Source organism: Taeniopygia guttata, chromosome 1 (genome assembly GCF_048771995.1).
Source record: "Taeniopygia guttata chromosome 1, bTaeGut7.mat, whole genome shotgun sequence".
NCBI lineage: Eukaryota > Metazoa > Chordata > Aves > Passeriformes > Estrildidae > Taeniopygia > Taeniopygia guttata.
In genome coordinates, this window is record NC_133024.1 from 66,027,479 (window position 1) to 66,048,707 (window position 21,229).

At 34.5% G+C, this 21,229-nt stretch overlaps 1 protein-coding gene across 5 annotated transcripts in view; it reads right to left on the bottom strand.

Annotated features, from left to right (window-relative positions):
• PDS5B (PDS5 cohesin associated factor B) overlaps positions 1-21,229 on the bottom strand; it is a 99,069-nt gene that overhangs the window by 46,280 nt on the left and 31,560 nt on the right. For all 5 annotated transcript variants that reach the window (XM_030274357.4, XM_012569781.5, XM_002195422.6 and 2 more), the window contains exons 7-13: positions 16,280-16,360; positions 14,397-14,537; positions 6,595-6,710; positions 4,873-4,967; positions 3,366-3,511; positions 2,309-2,460; positions 499-612 (exon numbers count right to left, since the gene is read on the bottom strand). In XM_030274357.4, coding sequence (XP_030130217.3) covers positions 499-612; positions 2,309-2,460; positions 3,366-3,511; positions 4,873-4,967; positions 6,595-6,710; positions 14,397-14,537; positions 16,280-16,360 — 845 coding nt within the window. The remainder of the gene's footprint in view (positions 1-498; positions 613-2,308; positions 2,461-3,365; positions 3,512-4,872; positions 4,968-6,594; positions 6,711-14,396; positions 14,538-16,279; positions 16,361-21,229) is intronic.

Below are 21,229 nucleotides of genomic sequence, written 5' to 3' on the forward strand. Positions count from 1 at the left end.
ACAGCAGTATAACTGTTATTATTAAAATTCACATGCATGTATTAATTTTAAGCTGAAGAAGGCACATAACATAAGAATAATGAAGGAGGAAATACAAATAATTAAGTTCTTCTCAAGAAACCTTGGCTGCTGCAAAAAGTAGTTTATTAATAAAGAAGTTGTCAGGTAAGATTTAGGGCTTATCTATCATATCTGTATTATCTCTTTGTAGATATGAAAGGACTGACATACCCTCAAGCTTCTTTCCAGATCTTTGACACTACTTTTTTTAGCTGTTTATGGTTGAAATGTACTGCATCCTGTTAGAAGACACCCTGTAAGTTTCGGGTTTTTTCAAAATTTCACTTGAAAAATAGATGCTATTTCTACATTCTGTTTTCTAATAGTTTATAAACTATTTCTGTCCACTGACTTAGGCTACTCATAACAATTCAGAGCTACTTTACAATATCATTTGTATTAAAAATTATTTTGCAAGCAGTAAAAAGCAGCACGTACTTCACAGCATTTGAATCCAGTGTTGCGTAAAGGTAATACAAACACTTCATTCGTTCATTTGTTTCCAAGTTATGAGGGACCATGTACTGAGCAAAAATGCGTTCAACAAGTAACCTGAAAGACAGGATTAAGACATTTGAGCTGTGCAGGAAGAACACGGCCTGGAATTGTTGAAACATCAATTCAAAAATTCTCAGCCCTATCTAGACATCAGTTGTTGCATTAAAAAAATGGGGATATTCAAAAACCTAAAGGTCAAATTATTTGACATAACTAAACATAAATTAAACAGAAATTTTTCATTATAGAAAACACAATGTTAATGCTAAGAGATTTAACCGATCTCATAACATTATCAAAATCAGATGTATTAACATAGAAGGAACCAAACAATTCAAAGATACTAATTACCAACACAATAAGATGTTATCATTTAATTTCATTACAAGTCAGAATTGGGATAAATGCATGAACTGACCCAAATGAATTGCCCTAAAATAATACTGCTACTAAAAATAATAATGCTTATAAAAAAAGAAATATAATGTTGATTATATCACACAATATCATGAAGCCCAGAAGGAGAATTCAGATAGCAATTAGAAGGAGTTGACTTCCTTCCACCCTTTTCTGGCCCCTTCCCCACAGGCTGAGTTTATCCTATGTCTTTTGCTTTTGCAATATAAATGCAGGTATATTCCCAAGGGAATTATTAAAAGCTTCCATGTAACATGAAGCTCCTTATTTGGAAAAAGGAGGAGAGGTTTGGGCCTGACAGTTACCTAGAAAAGACTGAGAAGAAAATAAAAAAATAGAAACCAAGCCCACATGCTACTCCTAAATACCAAGAAGTCCAAGACTGAGGTCCAATACTCAGATCAGTATTAATAGAATGGAGCAAAAGGTAAAAACAATCATATATGTTTATGCCGGAAAAGAAGAAAAAATTCCTTATGCACAGCTGGAGCAGGTGATCAAAACCCAAATCCAGCTAGTTTAGTAAGTTTAAGAAACACGTCAGCGGTTAAGACTGGATTTAAGGATCCAGGCAGTCCATTTCCACAGCACCATAAAATAACTACATGTTTTGAAGGTAACTTTTTGAGGTTTTGCATTTTTGAAAAAACTTGTATGGGTTTGCAATGCCATTTGTATCTAAACACACTGTGAAGGCTCATTTCCAAAGCCAACATGATGACCTTGATTAGTGAAGGCAGAGCTGTTCCCAAACTTTTTATCCACATGCAACCATCTCTTGTTCAATACCAACAACCATATACAATGCTACAGCTGGTATGACAGAGGCACTGCTTTCACTACAAATCCAGAAGGCCCCGATTCACAGCTTCTCTGCTACAGAAACATAAATTTCTGCAGTGATACAGCTTGCCCATTGTCACTACACGTGCTATCTTTAAAACATACAGGAACAACATGCACATCTAAACCAACATTATCCAAGCAAGTTTACCTCTTAAATTTTAACATAAAAATTAACACATTAATGATATGTAAACAAAGATCCCCTCTACTGAAGCAGTGGCAAAGTACACATAAGACTTTTTAAATATTCCAATCTCTCACACCCTTTAGAACCACTTTGGCCTCAAAATAAGAAATAATAAAGTAGATGAAAACAACACAGGTCAACATTTGGCTGCAGCTATATAAGATTATGCACTGAATCAAAACATACAGAATTATCAAGATTCCTCCTTCTCATCAGCACTGGAACACAAAAGAAAAACAATCTTCATAAAAAGTTATAGCACTTCAACACTAAATCACCCAGCTTTTACAATTAACTTACCTGTCATCAATACTGTTTTGATAATATATATGCAGAAGTTTATCTTTGATCCATGATATTTGTTTTGCAGCTTCTTTTCCTGCCTCTGATTGCAATGAGTATTTCTTGTATATCTGTGCAAGTCCCATCATAGCTTCCTTCCTCACTCTCCACTTGACAAAAAGAAATAGCAGCCAGTTTAGCAGTTCTAAACTCAAAATGGTTAAGACTGTAGAATTTTCTGTTAGGTATTTCCTAACAACACCAAAATAACATAATTTAATTTGCAAAAAAGTTAAACTGAGTTCTTAGTGTAACAGTTTCTCATTATGATGTATGTTGCATCATATTTATTATACTAAACCTTTCAACACCAGTAACTACCATATAAGTATGCCTCTTGAATTTAGTATTATTGCAGGTTTAAGACAACACCCTTTCTCACAGTCCATGCTCATTATCTGCATTTCTGTTACGGCTGCAACACGAAAAAGCATGTCACCAAATGAAAAAAAATTAGGTAATAATTTTTAAAGTTTGCCATCAACAAACCTGTTTACTATGCTTTAAGTAACAAACCTCATAAATTTTACCAAATAATGCAATCTATCTAATTTAAAATTCAAGACTATTCGAATTTGGAAGCTACTACCCTGACTTGCAGTCTTTCAATGATCTAATTAAAAGCAGGTAATTTACAATACATGCAATATATTCTGAAACCTGCTTGAAAAATTTCTTAAGAAAAATGCTAGAATGTTTTAAAAGGGTTTTCTTTGACTCAAAGGTTTTACTAGACTAGACAACTGGAACAACATTGCTGTGTTACAGCCAATTTAAATAATTAAAATCATATCACCTTAAATAAAATACAGCACAATGAAAAATGTAGCAGTCTAGTAATGGGAAGAAGGTACCTCACTAAATAGATTTCATCAATGTTTTATGCTTTATATTGGCTTTCATTTGTAATTTAAAATCAGTATAGCATTTTCTAGAAGTGCTAATTTTAAAGAAGGTGAATCTTACAGTTTAGAAGGATAAAACACAGCTCTTAACAATGCTAATTATGTCTTACCCGCTTGTCCAGTGTCCTTTCTCTGACAAAATTTAGCAGGTGATCATTGACAAGCAAAAGATCTTTTTTAGCAGCAGTAACTATGGATACTATAACATCATGCCGTATGGCTTCCTCAGGATCATGTGATCTTACTTTCAGATATTCTGGGGAAAAAATGAGTACGTGTAAGTATACAACTTTTATCCTGTTTGAAGCATCAGCAGTAAGAAGCCAATAGTTTTCTCCAAGACTAACTCGTATGTCAGTAAAACTTCATATTTACTTAGCATATTAAATATGTATATTACTGGCATTATGGAAATAAGAATTACATGGCTACAATTTTTAATTATTTTTTAATTATTTCTAATAGTAGTTACACTATGTATACATTAGCAACTATCATAGCCAAGCAGGACTGGAGCTGTAGAGTAGAATAGACAGTGCTTGAGAACTTGCTAACCATACCATATGCATTTTAAAGTCTTACATCAAGCTAGAAGCTACTCCCTTGCTGCAGACTCCATCCCCTTTGCCTCCTACAGTACAGTACGTGCTCACAACTTCTGTATTATCCACAAGGAATCTAGTTCACCTGCTCCAGGAACACTCAACAGTATGAGCCATATAAGCATTGTAAGCAGGGACAAATCAAGAGATACTTCAAACTATAATGCTTATTTAGACACATCCTAGTTTATCCATCTTAATTTTTCTAGTTTATTCTGGCACACTGTTACTTATTTGCTAACACAAATAATCTTACACTATCAACACCTAAAAACTTCTGCTTTTATGTGTCAAAATTTTTAGCTACCTATTGTCATTCTAAAAAGCTAGCAAATACAATGGCAAAGGTAATTTATCTTTTTAGCTGTATTTTAGGTTATTTTAGAAGCACAAAAGGGTAGGAACACCTAAACAGATCGCAGTTCACTGCATACATCAGTGCAACACTGAGAGCTTTAAGAAACTTTGAAAATTTATACTTTATTCTGAATGAAATAACCAGGTGTTACTATTCTCTCATGACTGTTCAATGACCAGTGAAAATTTTCAACTCTCATCTGAAACAATGGCCATTAACATTACTGGTAATCTACCCAAGTGTCAAAAGACACTTTTCAAAATAATGCTTTGCAGTTACAGAGGCTGTGGAATTCAAAAAAACCTATTGCTGCACAGGAACATAACCTATTGCCTTTTCAAAAAAACCTATTGCTTCACAGGAACATAAACTAAAAAAAATGGAAAATAATGCCATTAAACAAAACAATTCTTATCTCCAATACCAGTGAGCCACAGAAAATTTTAAACTATTTCACTTTGATAATTTCTGTGGAGAGAGAGGAGGGGCAAACAAAATTATATTTCCCAGAGGATACCATTAGAGGAGGCACAAAATCTTCCTCCATTGTAAAAAAATGATAAATTGAAAATATAAATTACTTTGGATCACAACTGGCCCTTTTGACTCTTCCAGGAGACTTAAAATTGTATTTTAATGTTATAATGAAACTGATACCTGTTAAGTCCTTTGCCAGATCAGGGTGGTTCATAAGGCAGTGACTTGCAAATTTGACACACTCAAGGCGAATAGGTACATGGATATCATTAAACCTAGTTAGAAACAAGACAATGCATTACAACAAAAATTCCACTTCTACCAAAGCAATCTGTTAATTTCCACACAGTATCAAACATTTCTGAAAATGTTTATGCTTCCCATGCATGGCTACATGTATACAGCACCTCAGATTTCACAGTATAGACTGTCTTTAGCTTAAAAAAAATTCTCACACTCATTGTTGATTCACGTTCTGAACACGAAAAGAATTATCTTCTCCTGGTACACATTAAAAACTCCCAGGCAGACAAAAAACTATTAGAAATATGCATGAGATATTTTCATTCCTTTTCTATAATGCTACACATAGTTAACCATAAGCCATGTATCAAAACCTCAAAATTTTACAAGACTGTGACATTCATCCTCTCCTTGTACTGCACGACAGACAACAAACAAATGAACATTTAGTCTACTACAAATTTCTTCTGAGATGGATCATTTAATAGGATTTCCTTTTGGAAGCCCAAACTCCATTTGAAATCTAGTATTTTCTTATTTTTAATTTTTATATAAGTCAATTTATAACTGTTAATGCAATTAGTTACAGACAACTCTTCCAAAATTAAATGCATTTTCAAGCTATCCTCAAAATCCTGAGTATGAAACAAATTCAAAATGTAATTTTAGAACACCGTTGCTTTTGAAATATTTATCAAATAGATTTTAAGGAATATCTATTTTAGTAAAAGCCAGGTATGTTTTCCAAATCAAGAGATTTTTATGAATGCGTTCTTCAAGAACACAGCTATTGTAACTTTGTGAAAATCTTCAGAAGCACTAAATGCATATATGTGATTCGTAACTAGCAGAAAACAGTTATTGTGATCAAACTACACACAATCACATTGTAACACAGCGAAGAATTTTCCTTTGGTCTCAATCAGATGTGATATTTCTTGATGATATTTCATGTTTTAAATACTTATGTATTTTCAAGCAAAATACCTCACTTCTATTAAGTTTCTTCTATTCTTAAAAGCAGCATTTCTTTGAGGATTCTGCTTTTGATGATTGAGTGCTACATTATGAACTATGGCATCTGCAATAAATTTTAGAATTTATCCTCTTTTACTCAAATCAAAAATATTTTCTTTATAGTAGCCAAAATTGAGTTTCTCATGATTATAAGCTCCATCTGTATTTTCTATCACAAACTGGCAGACTATTTCAAAATACAAAAAACTAAGTATGTGTGCAGCATCATAAATACTAGACACTTTTTTTAAGGTACTCCTACCATTAAAAACAAAATTGAAACTCATACACAAACACTGTACATAAAAGCCTCAAAAGCAGTTTTAATACTAAAAATGTCATTTGATGCTGTTTTAAAATTAATCCATCATTGAAGAGTTTCACTTGTGAAGAAATGAAAATATTCGTTTCTCTTGACAATGGCAATAAAGCTTTTAAGGAGATGATTTGTAAACGTTCACTCAACTGGCTACTTAACAGATGTGGAAGATATGTTTTAGCATTATCTGCCAGATCTCAGATAAAGCAGCAGGAGGGAATTCACACTTATCTGTGTCACTTTAAAAAAAAAAAAAAAAGCAACTGCATTTGACCTCTTTGAATGTTCTCCCTCCCTAGACAGGAAACTAAACCAGAATATACCTCCCCAGGTAGCACTGCCAAAGTGGTTTGTTTTGAGATGCCAACTCCGAATCCTTCGCCCCAAACATTTTTGCAAGAAGTTTTACAACCTGCAGACGTTCTTCGTTGTCATTGCTCTGGAAAATGAACAGATTTTACTTAAATTGAAAAGGAAAACTAACCCAAAAAACAGAACTCTGATTTGTACAGTTTTTACATCAACACACTTACATATTTCTAGAAATATCACAATACAGATTAATAGATTTCTCTTATATACAAATGTCTATCTCAAGGCAAAAACCCTTCATTATTTTTTTGAAAAGACAAAATAATAAAGACTGAAAATTATGAACAATGTTGAGACAAAAAATGTTGTGAACAAAGCCTGATGAAAAAGACATCTTTTTAAGTTATTTACAGTTTACTGACTGTTAGGAAATCTGATATGTGCCTATAAAAATTCAGACACAACACAAAACTTACAGAAGTCAGCCAATGCTTATCTGCACATAAAGGTATACAATTCTGTAGAACAGTATGTAATCGCTCAATTAAAAATATTAGTTGAAAATAGCAGTTTCCAGAATACAAGTTTCTAGAGAGAACATCAGACTAACTATGTAAGATCTGAGATCCAGAGGATGTGGTCCTGTATTTGAGCCTACATTCAAAACTGCTGGGGTACAACAGATAGTCTTCCTTTTATAGTGAAAATGAGCACTAACAATGATAGTGGAATTATACTGGAGAAGGCCTTGTTTTGTCACTGTTTTGCATTACATTCTTTAATACAACACACAGAATGTGAACCTTAATGCACACTTCAGAAATGTATTTTAATATCTGTGCAATTAGCGTGTAATTACTGTTCATCATATTTTTTTTCCTTTGCTTATTAGAGAAAAGGGAGAAAACTCAATTGGACGCAACAATTCCTTGAAAAGGGGTAGCTAAAATTAATTTATATTAATTAGATATTATTAATCCCTTATTAGTCCCAGTATTTTTTTCTGGTATAAGATAAGAACTCAGTAAAATATTGGTTTTTTCCTAGCATCTTTGAATTCTTATTAGTTCAGCATCACCTTTTGAACATGAACAAGAAATAAGAGCACAATATAGCTGTCGAAATTCTTTTATATGACACCACAGTTTAGAGACAAACTATTTCTCCTGACTCAATACCATAAAAGGGCTGAAACATTTGCCAACATGTCTTTTTAATTCAGAACCCTAACAACAATAAAAGCATTTGTAAAATCCTTAAAGTAACAGAGTAAGAGAAGTGAAGGATGCAGTAATTTCTAACAGTAATACATTACTACGTTACAAAAGACTAATTCTTTTGAATACACTTTAGTATTAAATATTCAAAGTACTAACAGCAAATCCATTAATATGGTTTTTTGCATTTGATTAATTTTTTTCCAATTAACATTCACATTGACATTACTGAAAGAATTCTACAACCACCTCCTCTTAATCTGCAATAAATGATATTTTTTTCTTAATGAGTTTCAGCCCATTACACTACAAATTCTTATTCTGTGGGGCATGGTTAAGAACTTCTAATTTCTTTTTTTGGCCTACATTAGTCCAGCCTTTGTGACTTACTTCCTATCCACTCTTGCTTAAATAAAATGCTTAAAATATTAAGCATCTCTGAAATTTTTTAGGAAACCAACACACACTCAGAGCAAGACACACCAGAATGTGGAAGAAGGAGCCAGGTGGAAGAGCTGGGAGCACACTAAACATTCAACTACTTAATTATACAGCCAGAAATATAGAGGAAAGAAACGACAACCAAACAGAACAAAACAAACCCACAAAACAATAAACCCCTAAAATATCCTTAATTAATTATTTGCAGAAGAAGCTTTTACTGTATCAGCCACTAATCCAATTATAAGACAACTCACTTGTGTTTCTAGTCCTGTTGTAGAAACAAGAAATACTTGTGATTATGGATCTTGGTACGTAATTATTTGGTCCTTTCTAAATTTTTTACCCTGATGTTGGCTTCCCTGAAACATGGTTATATACACTCCAAGGGGTAACAAAAATAAACATGTACTTCTTATTGAATGAATACACTGCTGCTACAGTCTCTCTCCTTTATTCTACTTTAATCTCCACTCTTTTTCTGAGGGTGAAAAAAAAGAGCATCAAACTCTGAAAAAAAAAAACTTTAATCTTCCTCCATTAATGCCGTGAGACACTCTGTACTTGAAGAGTCGCACCCTTCACCTCCTAAGTACATTCAGCACTAATAGTGTTTCATCATGACTTGCCAATACAAATTGACAGTGAACATGGATATTTTCAGTTCCCCATACATGGTCCCAGCACACAGACAGCTGCTCTTTCTCCTAGACACTTAATTCTGTCAGTAAGAGCAGCTGAAGCCAGTCAGATTGTTACCACTACCAAGTCCAAAAGAATAGGCAGCACTCAGGACCTGGAGAGATCTGGGAATAAGAAGTGGACATGTAACCTGAAACTTTTGAAAACTTTAATTACCATATCCAGAAAAAAAGCCAGCTCTAAAATAAGATGTCAACCTTTTGTTAATTTTATTCATTACATCATACTGGTTCAGTAAAACAGTAAGATAAAAGCCTAAACCCCATGACAATTATTTCCAAAACAGTCTATTAATGAGCTTTCCGTTCTCCTAAATATTTAAATGTTATCTGCTTTCTGTAACAGAAATTTCTAAAATTCAAGTATGAAATTTGAAAAAAACTTTCCTCCAGTTTCTTCTACTAGCTGACCTATACAATAATTCATTCTTAGCTCTTTCCTGAGCCCATAGTGCTTCTGTGTCAGTACTAGATCTCTGAACACATCACCTTAAAATGCCAAGATCAAACACAAATGACTGACCCTCACCAAAGAGGCTAAGTTAAATGAATATAGTGCTCATTCTCCTGTTAATCCTCAGACTCCTTTCCATAATCAGGCAAAAAACAAATTACTAGTAAGATGCAACCATGATTTCACACAGTTCTTACAGAGCTTAACAACAGAGTTCTGCCACATGAGATCACAGGAGCTCTTTCTTTACATAAATCTATAGAGCTAGGGCAGGTTAACCCCAGCCAAAATCACCCAAGTCCCTTCTCTCCAACAGAGAGAGGAAGGGAACAGAAGGAAGGTTAAAAGGCCCATACATCAAGAGAACAAGAGTTCAGTAGGTAAAGAAAAAACTATGTGTACAAGCAGAACAAAAAGAGGAATTCATTCACTACCTGCCATCGGCAGGGAGATGTTCTGGCTGCTCCTGGAAAGCAGGGTCTCACACAGGGCTCACTTGGGAAGACAAACGGCATGAACACAAATTAGTCCTTTCCTTCTCCTTCCCCTGACCTTTTATTGCTGAGCACAGCACCCCTTTCAACCTTCTGCTCTATTCAGCCTATCTGGGGGGAGGAGAAATAGCACAGGGAGAAAGCCTTTACCTGTGCCTTCACTGTTATACCAAAATGGCAAGGCACTTGAACACTAGGTGGCTACATCGTTTACATCCCAAATAGTGAGTAGGTTCAACAGTATTAGAGGCACCTAAACTTTCTCACCAGTTTCATACTGAGAGTTTTTAACTCCTCTATACATGGTCAAAAATTTGTTTGGTCTCTGATGAGAAAGTCCTTGGATTTTGCCCCTATTCAAAGAGAATCTACTACCTTAAACCCATAAAGATAAACCAGAAGGCTTCCTGACAGAAAGAGCGCAAAAAATTTCATGGAGATGGAGAACAAGAGATTTGGATCCCGTGAGGTAATGAGTCACAAATTCAAATATTTTTATTTACATCCTCAAACTCCCATCAAGCTACAAATCAACCGGAAGGCAGTGGAGATAGCTCAGTGAAGCTCACCTAGTGGTTAGGGGAAAACCATCATCACTTCATTTTCAAAGCATGCCACAAAACCATAGGATCATAGAGTCATGAAGGTTAGAAAAATAAAATCTTTAAGATCCTTGAGCCCAACAGCGCATCAAGCACCACTCTGTTTACAAAGAAACTATTACATCGCCTTCCCTTCTCAAAACTTCCAGAGATAGTAATTCCACCACTTCCCCATGAAGCCTATTCCAATTCTTGACAAGTCTTTAAGTGAAGAAGTTTTTCCTAATACCAAATCTAAGCTTCCCATGGTGCAACTCGAGGCCATTTTCTCTGATCCTGTCACTTATTACCTGGGAGACCAACCCCCCTACTTTGCTACAACCTGCTTTCAGGTTGTTGTAGAGTGAGTGATAGGATTTCCCTTGAGCCTCCTTATCTCAAGGCTAAATTAAATGTTAGAAGCAAAGAAGTAATATATTACACAGAAAGTCTGTTTCACGTACAGAATATACAACTAGAGGTAATATTGCTGATACCAGGAGGAATTAATTCAAATTCTTGCAGAACTTGCCAATTTTACACCTGAAACCAAGCTTGCATCTCAGCTTTCAAGTTAGCCAGAAGAACACTCAATGTCTTTCTCAGGTAAATCTGCCATGAGTGTACTTCATCTGGCCAAAATTTGTTTTCACTTACTGCTTTTGAAGCCAACTAAAAAGAAATGCATATTTTCAAAAATATAGAGAAATTTATTCAATTTGTCTTTGTAAAGATATTATGTCCTCTTCCGTGTATTCAATGCATGCAAGATTAGATCATTCTGGCACTTCTCCACAACTCAGTTGTTCAGATAATCACAGCTTTCCTTCAACACTGGACACAAGAGGAAAGTTTTTCACCATGAGATCAATCACCCACTGGAATAATCTCCTCAGAGAAATGGTAGATTCCCTGATATAGGACATTTTAAGATCCAGCTAGACAGTGCCGAGCCATTTTGTCTAGACTGTGCTTTTGCCAAGAAAATTTTATCCAGATGATTCCTTGAGGTCCCTTTCAACCTGGATAGTCTATGATTCTATGATCATCTGCTAAGGAATAATACAAATCTCCTAAGCAGCAAAGCAGCAATATGAGATCTTGGAAAACCCTAACTGTCCCACTACCTCTTAAGCTCTACTGGAGTATTTGCCTTCTATTATCACAACTCTGTATTCAAGAGCCATATCAGACAATTTCAAAGAACAAAAACTGGATGTTCATGTGAAACTACGTATTTGATCTAACTATACTGTACAAACTTTTATTTAAATACCTAGTAGTCTACGGTAAGCGAGCTCACAAGGACAAGGCTCCTTAACTGGGCATATAGAGACACAGTAGTATGTGCCAAATCCAGAAAAGACAAAATCACTGAGCCAAGCTTCGAATGATATGTAGGACTCACTGAAGCTCTTGACTATTGTATTGTTAATTGTAATTGACCTTTATTGAAAAAGACAACTCCACTCTCCCAATTTCCAGTATGGACTGTCATGCATGTTTTTTCCTTTACCAGCCACCTAAACTAAGGATTCATCAAGCTTAACAGGGTTACTGTGTCTAGTTTCTTTTCATTCAAAGCAATAAAAAATTAGCTGTCTTCAACCATAATCACTCTGAGTTTCATTGAAATCACACTTTCTTCTCAACACACTAATGAGCTATTTACTTGGAACTGAATTTAAAAAATGTTGACACTAGCTGCTGCTGTTCAGAATAAAGCTAAAGCTATTGTTGAAGTGGAAAGTATTTAATCATTGCTGGCAGGTTTGCATGTAGAATGAACTTGTGCTGATCTCAGAAAAAACACAGGTTGACTATATTTCATTAATATTTTAGAACACTTATCTTCAAAATACTCTTCTCACCACAGAAAGATCTTAAAGACTTCTAAACTCATTTAGAGCCATAAAATGATTTGGGCTGGAAGGGATTTTTAAGGACATCCTTCAACCACCCTGCCATGGGCAGGAACACCTTCCACTAGACCAGGCTGCTCAAAGCACCATCCAGGACAGCCTTAAACACTTCCAGAGGTGAAGCACCCACAAGTTCTCAGGGAAACTGGTTCCAGCATCTCAAAATTTAAACCAGGTATATCCTATTCTAAATAGATGTGCTTTTTTCCTTCTTTAGAAGATGAGCAATTTCTTCTTTAGAAGATGGGTAAAGTCAATGGAAAAAAATATGCATATATTATTTTTTCTTATAACAAAGTATCAAAACACATACATGGAGTAACAAATGATTACAGTGCTTTTGGAATAGCTACAAACTATATTAAGTTCAAGCAGACAAGGAATAAGAGTGATAAGAACGTAGGTAACAAAACCCATGTATCTCTTGGAAACATTGTTAAACTTGACCTTGTAGACATCAAATATAAACCACTTACCCTTTAAGGGTTCAGACCACAGTGAGAAAACTACACTAAGGATGAAGGAGACAGAAAACAACAAAATACATGTACATCATCTGAAAAGAGAACACTAAATAAAGAACAGAAATGTAAACATGAAAAAAATGTGTTGTAAACTAAGGACTACAAAGAAAACATGGAAATGCTTAGGGCTGAAATCAGCTAGCTGAAGAAAGAGACCAGATTTTTTTCCGGCCTGAGTAAAGAGGGAACAAAACAAAACAAACACATAAAAAGTTGACATTGGCTACTAGACTGATTCCAATAAACTAAGATTCAAAAATTACATCAGCATTGAAAATCATGAAACATGAATCAATGAAGGAGTAGGACAACAACTGAAAAACCTGCAGATTTTAGTGGACTTACAGATGGGAAAGGTACTGCAATTATATACTATTATGGCAGCAGGTAAGATCAAATATCCTGAATAACACCTTCAGCTGCAGAAGTACTATTTTTATCGGAGTGAAAATGATAATTATTTGCCATGTGTAGGAACAGGAATTAAAGGCTGAAAAAAAGGTCTACTTTGAAGACACAGACAGCAAGCAGTAAATTGAACCCTACTTCTCTTGGAAATGTGAGCAGAATGATAAAGGCATTAAAAAAAACCCTCATCCAGCAAGTGTAGCATGCCTGCCTAGCAACATTAGGGAAAAGTAATAGGCATGAACAAGCCACTGTGATAATATATATTACCATAAGAAGAGGCCAAAGGTGCTACAAACCTAAAATCTGTCCTCTGCAATAAAAATATATTCAAACTTACATGACGCCCATTGCCTATCAGCCCTCAAGCTTAGTAACAGATCACATACAGAATAATACTAATCTAATCAGTCCTCACAGAAACCCTGTGGAATGACAGACAGAATAAAAGTAGTGCCAGGAGAATAAATAAGTGAATTAACTGCTATATTGCACTTGTCCAAGCGATGGAGACACTTTGAAAAGGAAGTCAAAAAGAAAAATACCCATTAAAATAGAGACCTAGCACCAGCTATTCTCCAGACATATGAAACAAGTCTGAAAAATCATAAGTCATTGCAGCAATTACAACAAGACATACTGATACATTCCAGTTGCCTGCTTACATCTGTCACAGAACTACAGTTTGGACAAAATTATTAGTATATATATTCAAAATATGAGGTCTTTCACAATAAGTAATAAGTAAACCCAGAAATAAAGCAGGTCAAGCCCTCAAGTAATCCAAAAAATGTAGTTATTGCTTGAAATATACAAGCCCAAACCATCTACCAACCAAATCCCAAATATATGCACACATGCACTGTAGGTTAATACACTTGGACTTAAATTACATTTTTGAGGAGTTTTATGGGTTTTCCTTTAAACAATCCAGAGAAGGTAATTTTTACATATAGTTATTTATTTTATTTGCCAAATAATTTGAAGAACTTGTCAGTTAAGGAAAAAAACAAAACAATAATGGTCAAAACATACATGTTTCACATATATAGAAAGGGTAGAAGTGTTTACCTTAAGTTTGAATTCGAGCTGTGGTAGTACAGAAAGCAAGAGGTGACTGTCAATATTGTATAACTCCAGAATCAAATCAAATACATGCTCTGACAGGTCACTAATTGATGTTTTACCAAGCATAAGAACTTGATTGAAGAACTAGGAAACAAAACAGATTGCACATCAAGAGTGAGAATATACATGCACTCTTCTAAATCCTATGCTAAATCCTAAAACATTAAGTAATTTTTAGTCTTACAACATTAATTTCACTCCTAAAAGAAAAAGGATGGAAGGTAGCACACACAGATCAGAATTCCATAGCAGAAGTCTTGTATCAAGTATTATACATAAAGGAAAACACATTAGACAAGGTGTTTGCCCCAGCAGGCCTAAAAATAATTTAGGACACACAACTTTAAAGGAATTTCAGTGCATCATATCTTTTCATAGTGGGACTATATTCAGAGTTATTCCACTATTGAGAACTGTCATTTCAAAAGTATTCTAACATTTAAAGCAAGGCTGAAACAACTGGCTAATTACTATACTACACAGCTGACAGGTTAAGGAGTTGAAATTAAAGCATAGGAGTTCATAACTGATTGTTGCAGAATTCGTATTTACAATCAGCATAATGCAACTGTAAAGCAAATCTTGGTAAACTTGACATACTTGAGGTAAACTTCATGCTTCTCCTTAAAGAAAATATTTCCACACTATTTTCAACTACATCCTCTCAGATGGTAAGAGGCAGCTAAAGAGGAATATATATACGTGCATTTTTCTGTAAGTTAAAGACCATCTTGAAGAAATGTTTTGCTTTTCAGGATACAGAGTTGCCTGAATGTATATAATCCTGGTTAGGAAACTAACTGATACTGTGTTTTTAATGTATCTCTAGAAAGAAAATTTTCAAAACCTCAAAATACCTCTCTTGTGAGAAACAAAGAAAAGACAACTCCATATGTGTTCTTCCTATGAAGGGAGATTCTTATTGTACAGACTTCCTCAAAGCTCAGAAAACTGCACCCAGTTTGTAATCTAACCTTACAAATGAACAAAATTAAAAACATGTGCCTATGCACCAACACCTTGCCAAACAGCAGGTTTGAAGTAAGAGTTTTTATAGAGGATTTAAAAAAATCTTAGGAAGTACCCACTTTCTAAGTGTTACAAGTCTGAAAGTAACAAAAAGCATTGAAAGTTTTCCAGTGTTTTCAAGTTCCTAAGGTTCTGGATAGATGCAGCAAGAACCACTAAATCCTCAACTGCTTAAAAAAGAAGAGAGTTATTCTTTTTCCTATTGTGCAGCTCAAGTTAGAGCATATTCCTCTCTGATCGTTACTTCCCCTCATCCATCTTCTATTACAGTGTCTATGATGTCTACATTCAACTTTGCTACAATCCTCAATTCACTCAGTTTTCTTTACTATATATTCTTAGATTGCTTCCTCTTCTGCTGCGTTAACAGCACTAAAATTCTGTTCCATCTTCAATTCTCTTGACTCTAAGCAGTCTTATCTCCTCAATAAAAGACATATTCTGCTACAAAACAATGTATTAATGTATTTTTATCATAACAATATATATAAATACATTTGGTATTCCAGTCACTCTAAGGACTGAATTACAAGGTCTTCCAAGACAGTAGAAAGTAAATTATCCACTGCATTTCCTAAATCTCAAGTATTAAGTACTTAATAGTTTCTATATGGTAAAGAACTAGACTCAAAAGGACAGGTTATGAGGTAATTCATTAATACAATCATTCTCTCAAAGAAAAATGACAATCTATAAAAAGTTCTTGTTCAACCTTTTTCATGCAATTAATTCTTTTTATAACACAGTTCTGTTACAGAAAGTATTGATTTCCAAGTTTGTTTGCAGTCCTCACTTACATTGGTAATGTATGGTTCAATTGCTTGCGCTGTCCTCTTTAGTAAAGCTTTTGCCAAATCATAGGCCTGCTTGTTTAAATTCTGGGGGGAAAACAAACAAACAAAAAAACCAGAAGAGTTATAAGCACATATATTTACCTTAAAACAAATACAAGAATTCAAAACCATGTGTACTGGTAAATGCATTAAATAAATAGCCTGTTATTTTTATATTTTCAGTGATAAAAATAATATAGTAAAAACAAAGCTATTCCAAACAAAGCTTTGTAGTGTTCACTGGCATTACTGAGAAAAAAAAAAAAAAACAACACAAAAAAACTCCAGGCAGATGAAGACTTACTTTCAGTTGCACATCTAAAACTGATGCTCAGGGAACTCAGTGCCCTCATTTTACTGCTCCTCTTTATCAGCTTCTCCAAAAACCAGTAAAGCGGTACAAAGCAACACAAAGGCATTTAGAGTTACCACAGAAATGAGACTGAAGTACAGGAGTACAGAAAATGCAATTCTGCCCTTGCATCAAGCAGCCACCTGTAAATCTCCACCACAGCCTCTCCATCACACCATGCAAAGTTACTCAGTCTGCTGTCTAAGACTGCAAAGGGAAAAAAACCTAGAATTTCATTTTATGGGAAAATAAAAACTAAACTAATAGAAGAAATTTAAAAAACATAACCCCTCTTCAAAATTCCTTTCCTTCCGTTTGTCTAAATGGATTATTGCTCTATCATTGTTTTCTCCCTTTCCCTGCACAGATTCTCCACACTCTAGTTGTTACATCCTTTCTCCAATTTTTGTATCACAATTATTTTTCAAAAATTTTCAGAGGAAAATGCAGCTCAGCCCTTGTGACACTCACTGCAGTTTAACACACAAAAGAATGAAGAAAAAAAGTCTTCAATATATAAGAATATGTAGTATTTTAATAGCTAAAAACTCTACAAAAATATAGTTTCTACAATTTTATTAATCTTTGCAATAAAAAAAAACCAACAGTATATTCAGTTTATAATTCAACAGTAAAAAAGGGACACTTTGTGGCTGCTTTTTTAAAGTATTTCTCACCATAAAAGGAGGAGAACTTCTTGTAGCACAATGAAAAGCATACACAAGATGTCTTGCCATACCCAGGGTATTTCTTTACCTGGATATGCTTGGTTCTTTACAGTTTTCTGACTGAAATTTGCAAAGAAATGGAGAGTACTGTCTGAAATTTTAAAAACCCTATAGAACTATAGGCTTCTAAGCAGCAGTGGGAACAGATTAACATTCTCTGATAATATAAAACAAAAAAAGTCTTTGACTTGCCTACTGATAGAATTAAGGTGACTGAACTTGAAACACTACAAAGACTTATGCCTGAAGTATCTGTTTTAGTCACCAATAGAGAAGGTGACTAAAAATTCCAATTCTGGAAAAGTACTTTAATATATGGAATACTTTCATCTTATTACAAAACTGTACAGTTGTTCCATGTCCCAGAAAAGAGAAAACACTGCATGCTGGATTGTTCTTTATGGTCAAAATTTACAAAAGGGGCATTTCCAATGGAATAATTTGTTTTCTGTTATTCAAAATTGTAATGTTCAGGAAATAAAAAGTACAAATGACTATAACAAGCAACGTACACCACTTGCAATTCTTGTTCTGATCATTCTTGACTTCACAGTTCACCTCCAGCGACACAAAGAAAACCACTTTCACCTAGATAAGAAGGAACTCTGGATCATGAGCAAGATCTGGTTTAGTATAAAACAAGTCTAAACAGCAGAGCTAGCACAGGAGAGTTCCAACAGGCAGATCTCTTCTGATTCACATTAATTACAGTTTCAGCTTTTATCTTTTGCACAGCAGTTCACTTCAAAGCTTAACGCTTTCCAAGATAAATGCTACAAGTGGCTATTTGCAACCCTGTGTAAGAAGTAAGTGTAATGCAAACACCTATCTAAAAAATCTCTAAAGGGGAAAAATAGTCTAGAGCACAAGTGGCTAAGGAAAGTTAGCTATTTTTTCATGCCTCATGTACTGATTTAATAGTGCCAATAGTCATGACCCTTAAATGCCCAGAGGCCCCACTTTCTGAAAATAACAATTTCAAAGAAGTCTTAAAAGAACATGAGTTTTCTCCTCATTTTCCAGTTTCAGGGGAAAAAAAAGCAGAAACAAGCAAAAGTGGCACTGCCTAAGGTTAAAGGAAAACAAGAGCAGCCCAGCCTTTACCAAGTAGGTTCAAAGATCTTTTACAGAACCAAACCTTCTGATTAATTCAACAGACATAAAAATATCCTAAACTTCCTTCTCCTTAAGGAGAAATTTTAAAAGGATAACATCTAACTTGACAAATTTCTTCTCTGTTTTTAGGTAAGCTCTACTAGCATTATTATCTGTACAACCTTTCTACATGCTTGGAAAGACAATTGACGTGTATTTCAAGATCTTTTAATGATTTAAGAAAGCCCTCATGATGGGGACAATCTTAATCAGGATGCCTTTAGCAGCGTGTAAGCATCCAGTAGGCCTAAGGTTTTTAGAGTCCTGAACAGGGTAGGAACAAAGCCATCAGTTGGTAACACTGTTTAAAATAATTAGCAATTACTACACCTTGAAAGAGAAAAACAAAATAAATATTGATTAATAAGCAGAAACCAAAGAACCACTCCTGAGAAGGCAGAACACAAATCTTCTGCAAGAAAACTGAGATTACATTTAACATCTGAACCAGACTTTTCCCCCAAAAACTTCCAGTTTTATTTCAGAAAAGAAGGTTAATAAACAGTGGAGAACATTTACATTTTTTAAAACCTTGGGAGACCTCCAGCAATAATACCTGAATAGAGGCTATCTTGGTCAACCACAAGGTCTCTCCTTTGTCTCAATTTCTACCATGATTTTTAGGCATTTCTTGCTGGTATTTCAAGGTTTTTATACTTTGGGAAAACATTAACGATTTTGTCAACTCATTTTTCATACCTGCTTTTCTCTAGAATGAAAAAGTCGGGTTTTTTTGACAGAAGATGCAGTGTTAACCTCTCTGACAGTATGGCACACACATTTTTGTGCTTATACAGACAATATTCTCCAGCAGAATATGCCACAGAGTCAAAATTATTTGTTCTTGTACAAGAGGGTCAGAAGTGATGGAAATTCATACAGTCAATTCAATTGACTTTTTCTCAATTACTTTTTTTCCAGCTACCTCTCAATAACCAATTTAACACAGATCAAAAAAAAAAAAAAAAAGAGAGTGAAATAATTTTTACCCACTCCTTAAAAGAAAAAGAAAAAAAAGGCAAGTGCCTTATATTTTGTTTACAAGGAGATGACTAAAAGTAGCATCAATCCAGCCTTTATTTTGTAGTTTTGAGAGGAAATCAAATGCTAAATCTGCATCTAGTGCAAATAATCCTGAAAAGCTTATTTTTTTACATATTATTTACTTTGAATTTGAAAAGCATCTTCAGTTATTGTTATTATCAACGGCACAGCAGCCAAATTAGTATCCAAGAGTGCCTGACAGAACAGTTTCAAGAGATTCTCTTGTTCTCCTTGGGAAGGTAAACAGATTAAGGACAGCTGACAAAGAAAAAGCTCAGCTGAGGTGTTGCCAAGATAACACTAAATATTAAGCAAATTCCTAGTAGATACAGTTAAGAATTTAATTGTCAATATCACTTTTTCTAAAACATAGGCATTTAAAGCACATGGGATGTGCAATGTAGGATTCCGTGTAACAATCTTGAGGCAGAAAATGGAACATTGGCAAACACCCAAGGAAATCAAGTACAATTTGCCTTCTAACACACTGCACAAACACAAAATTGTTTGCAGGTCTGCCATAAAAGCATTATAATACAAAAATAAATTAAAGGGGAAATGAAAACTATTAATTTTTCTTGTCTTTTCATACTAACTGTCTCTTCCCTTGCTTTTAGGCTTATCTGAGTTTAGGTCACTTAAATTCAAAAGAATTTTAGTGGAGTTGATAGAAAAGAAGAGAAACTACAAAAGGAAAGAATAATTCAGCATCAAAATTAAAGAGTTAAGCACATGGTCACACAAGTTAAGCTTGCCATTTTATTGGCTTATCTGACAGCTGTACTAGTCAAGCAAGCCTGTGCACACTTCAGCATGCCTCTCTTCTGATATTGGTGCCAGCTGCTTTCATTCAGATTTACATCGGTATGGCTTTTATCCTGACCAAGTGAGATGGATGATGAACTAGAGCAGTTCAGAGTTGTTCACTTCAGTGACTACTAATTATGGTATACAGATATTGGATAATATATCATGTGCCCAGTATATACTCTTTATACCTGAGATTTTGTAGCCATCCTGTGAGCACCACTGCTTTTTATACTTACCACTCAGGACTATGGACCATATCTATTTTTCATCTTTGGGAAAATACAGTCCTGGTTTAAGGGGTAACAGTATTGAATTAACCTTTTGTAAACTGCTCAACTAATTACTACAGCTCTTAAAAATATTAATGTAATTTTTGCATAAAGTTGTCTAATGTTGAATTTCAGCCACCGGATGAACCTCCTAAGATCCAACACATACATGTGTTCCCAACACATACTTACAGACCACAAGTTAGATAAATTATACAGACTGAGATTTGAAAAGCTCAGTCTTGTTTTACCAATACAACTCTTTTCTATGATGCAGCCATTCAGTTCACAAAGCCACTAAAAATTCACTCTCATACACAACCGTCCTTTTGGGCATATTAAAAATACATCACTTGCCTGTGTCAATTTCTATAGACACAATTGTCTTATCTTCAACAATCTCTCAATCTGATAATCTTCAAACTGAGCTAGTAGCAGATCTATGTTCCTTCCACTCTGTCAAAGATATTTTTTGGTCCCTAGGAAATCTGGGGATTCCCTACAGATCATTACAACAATGTCTGCCCTTATGCCATTTTTGGTGACCAGTCTTATC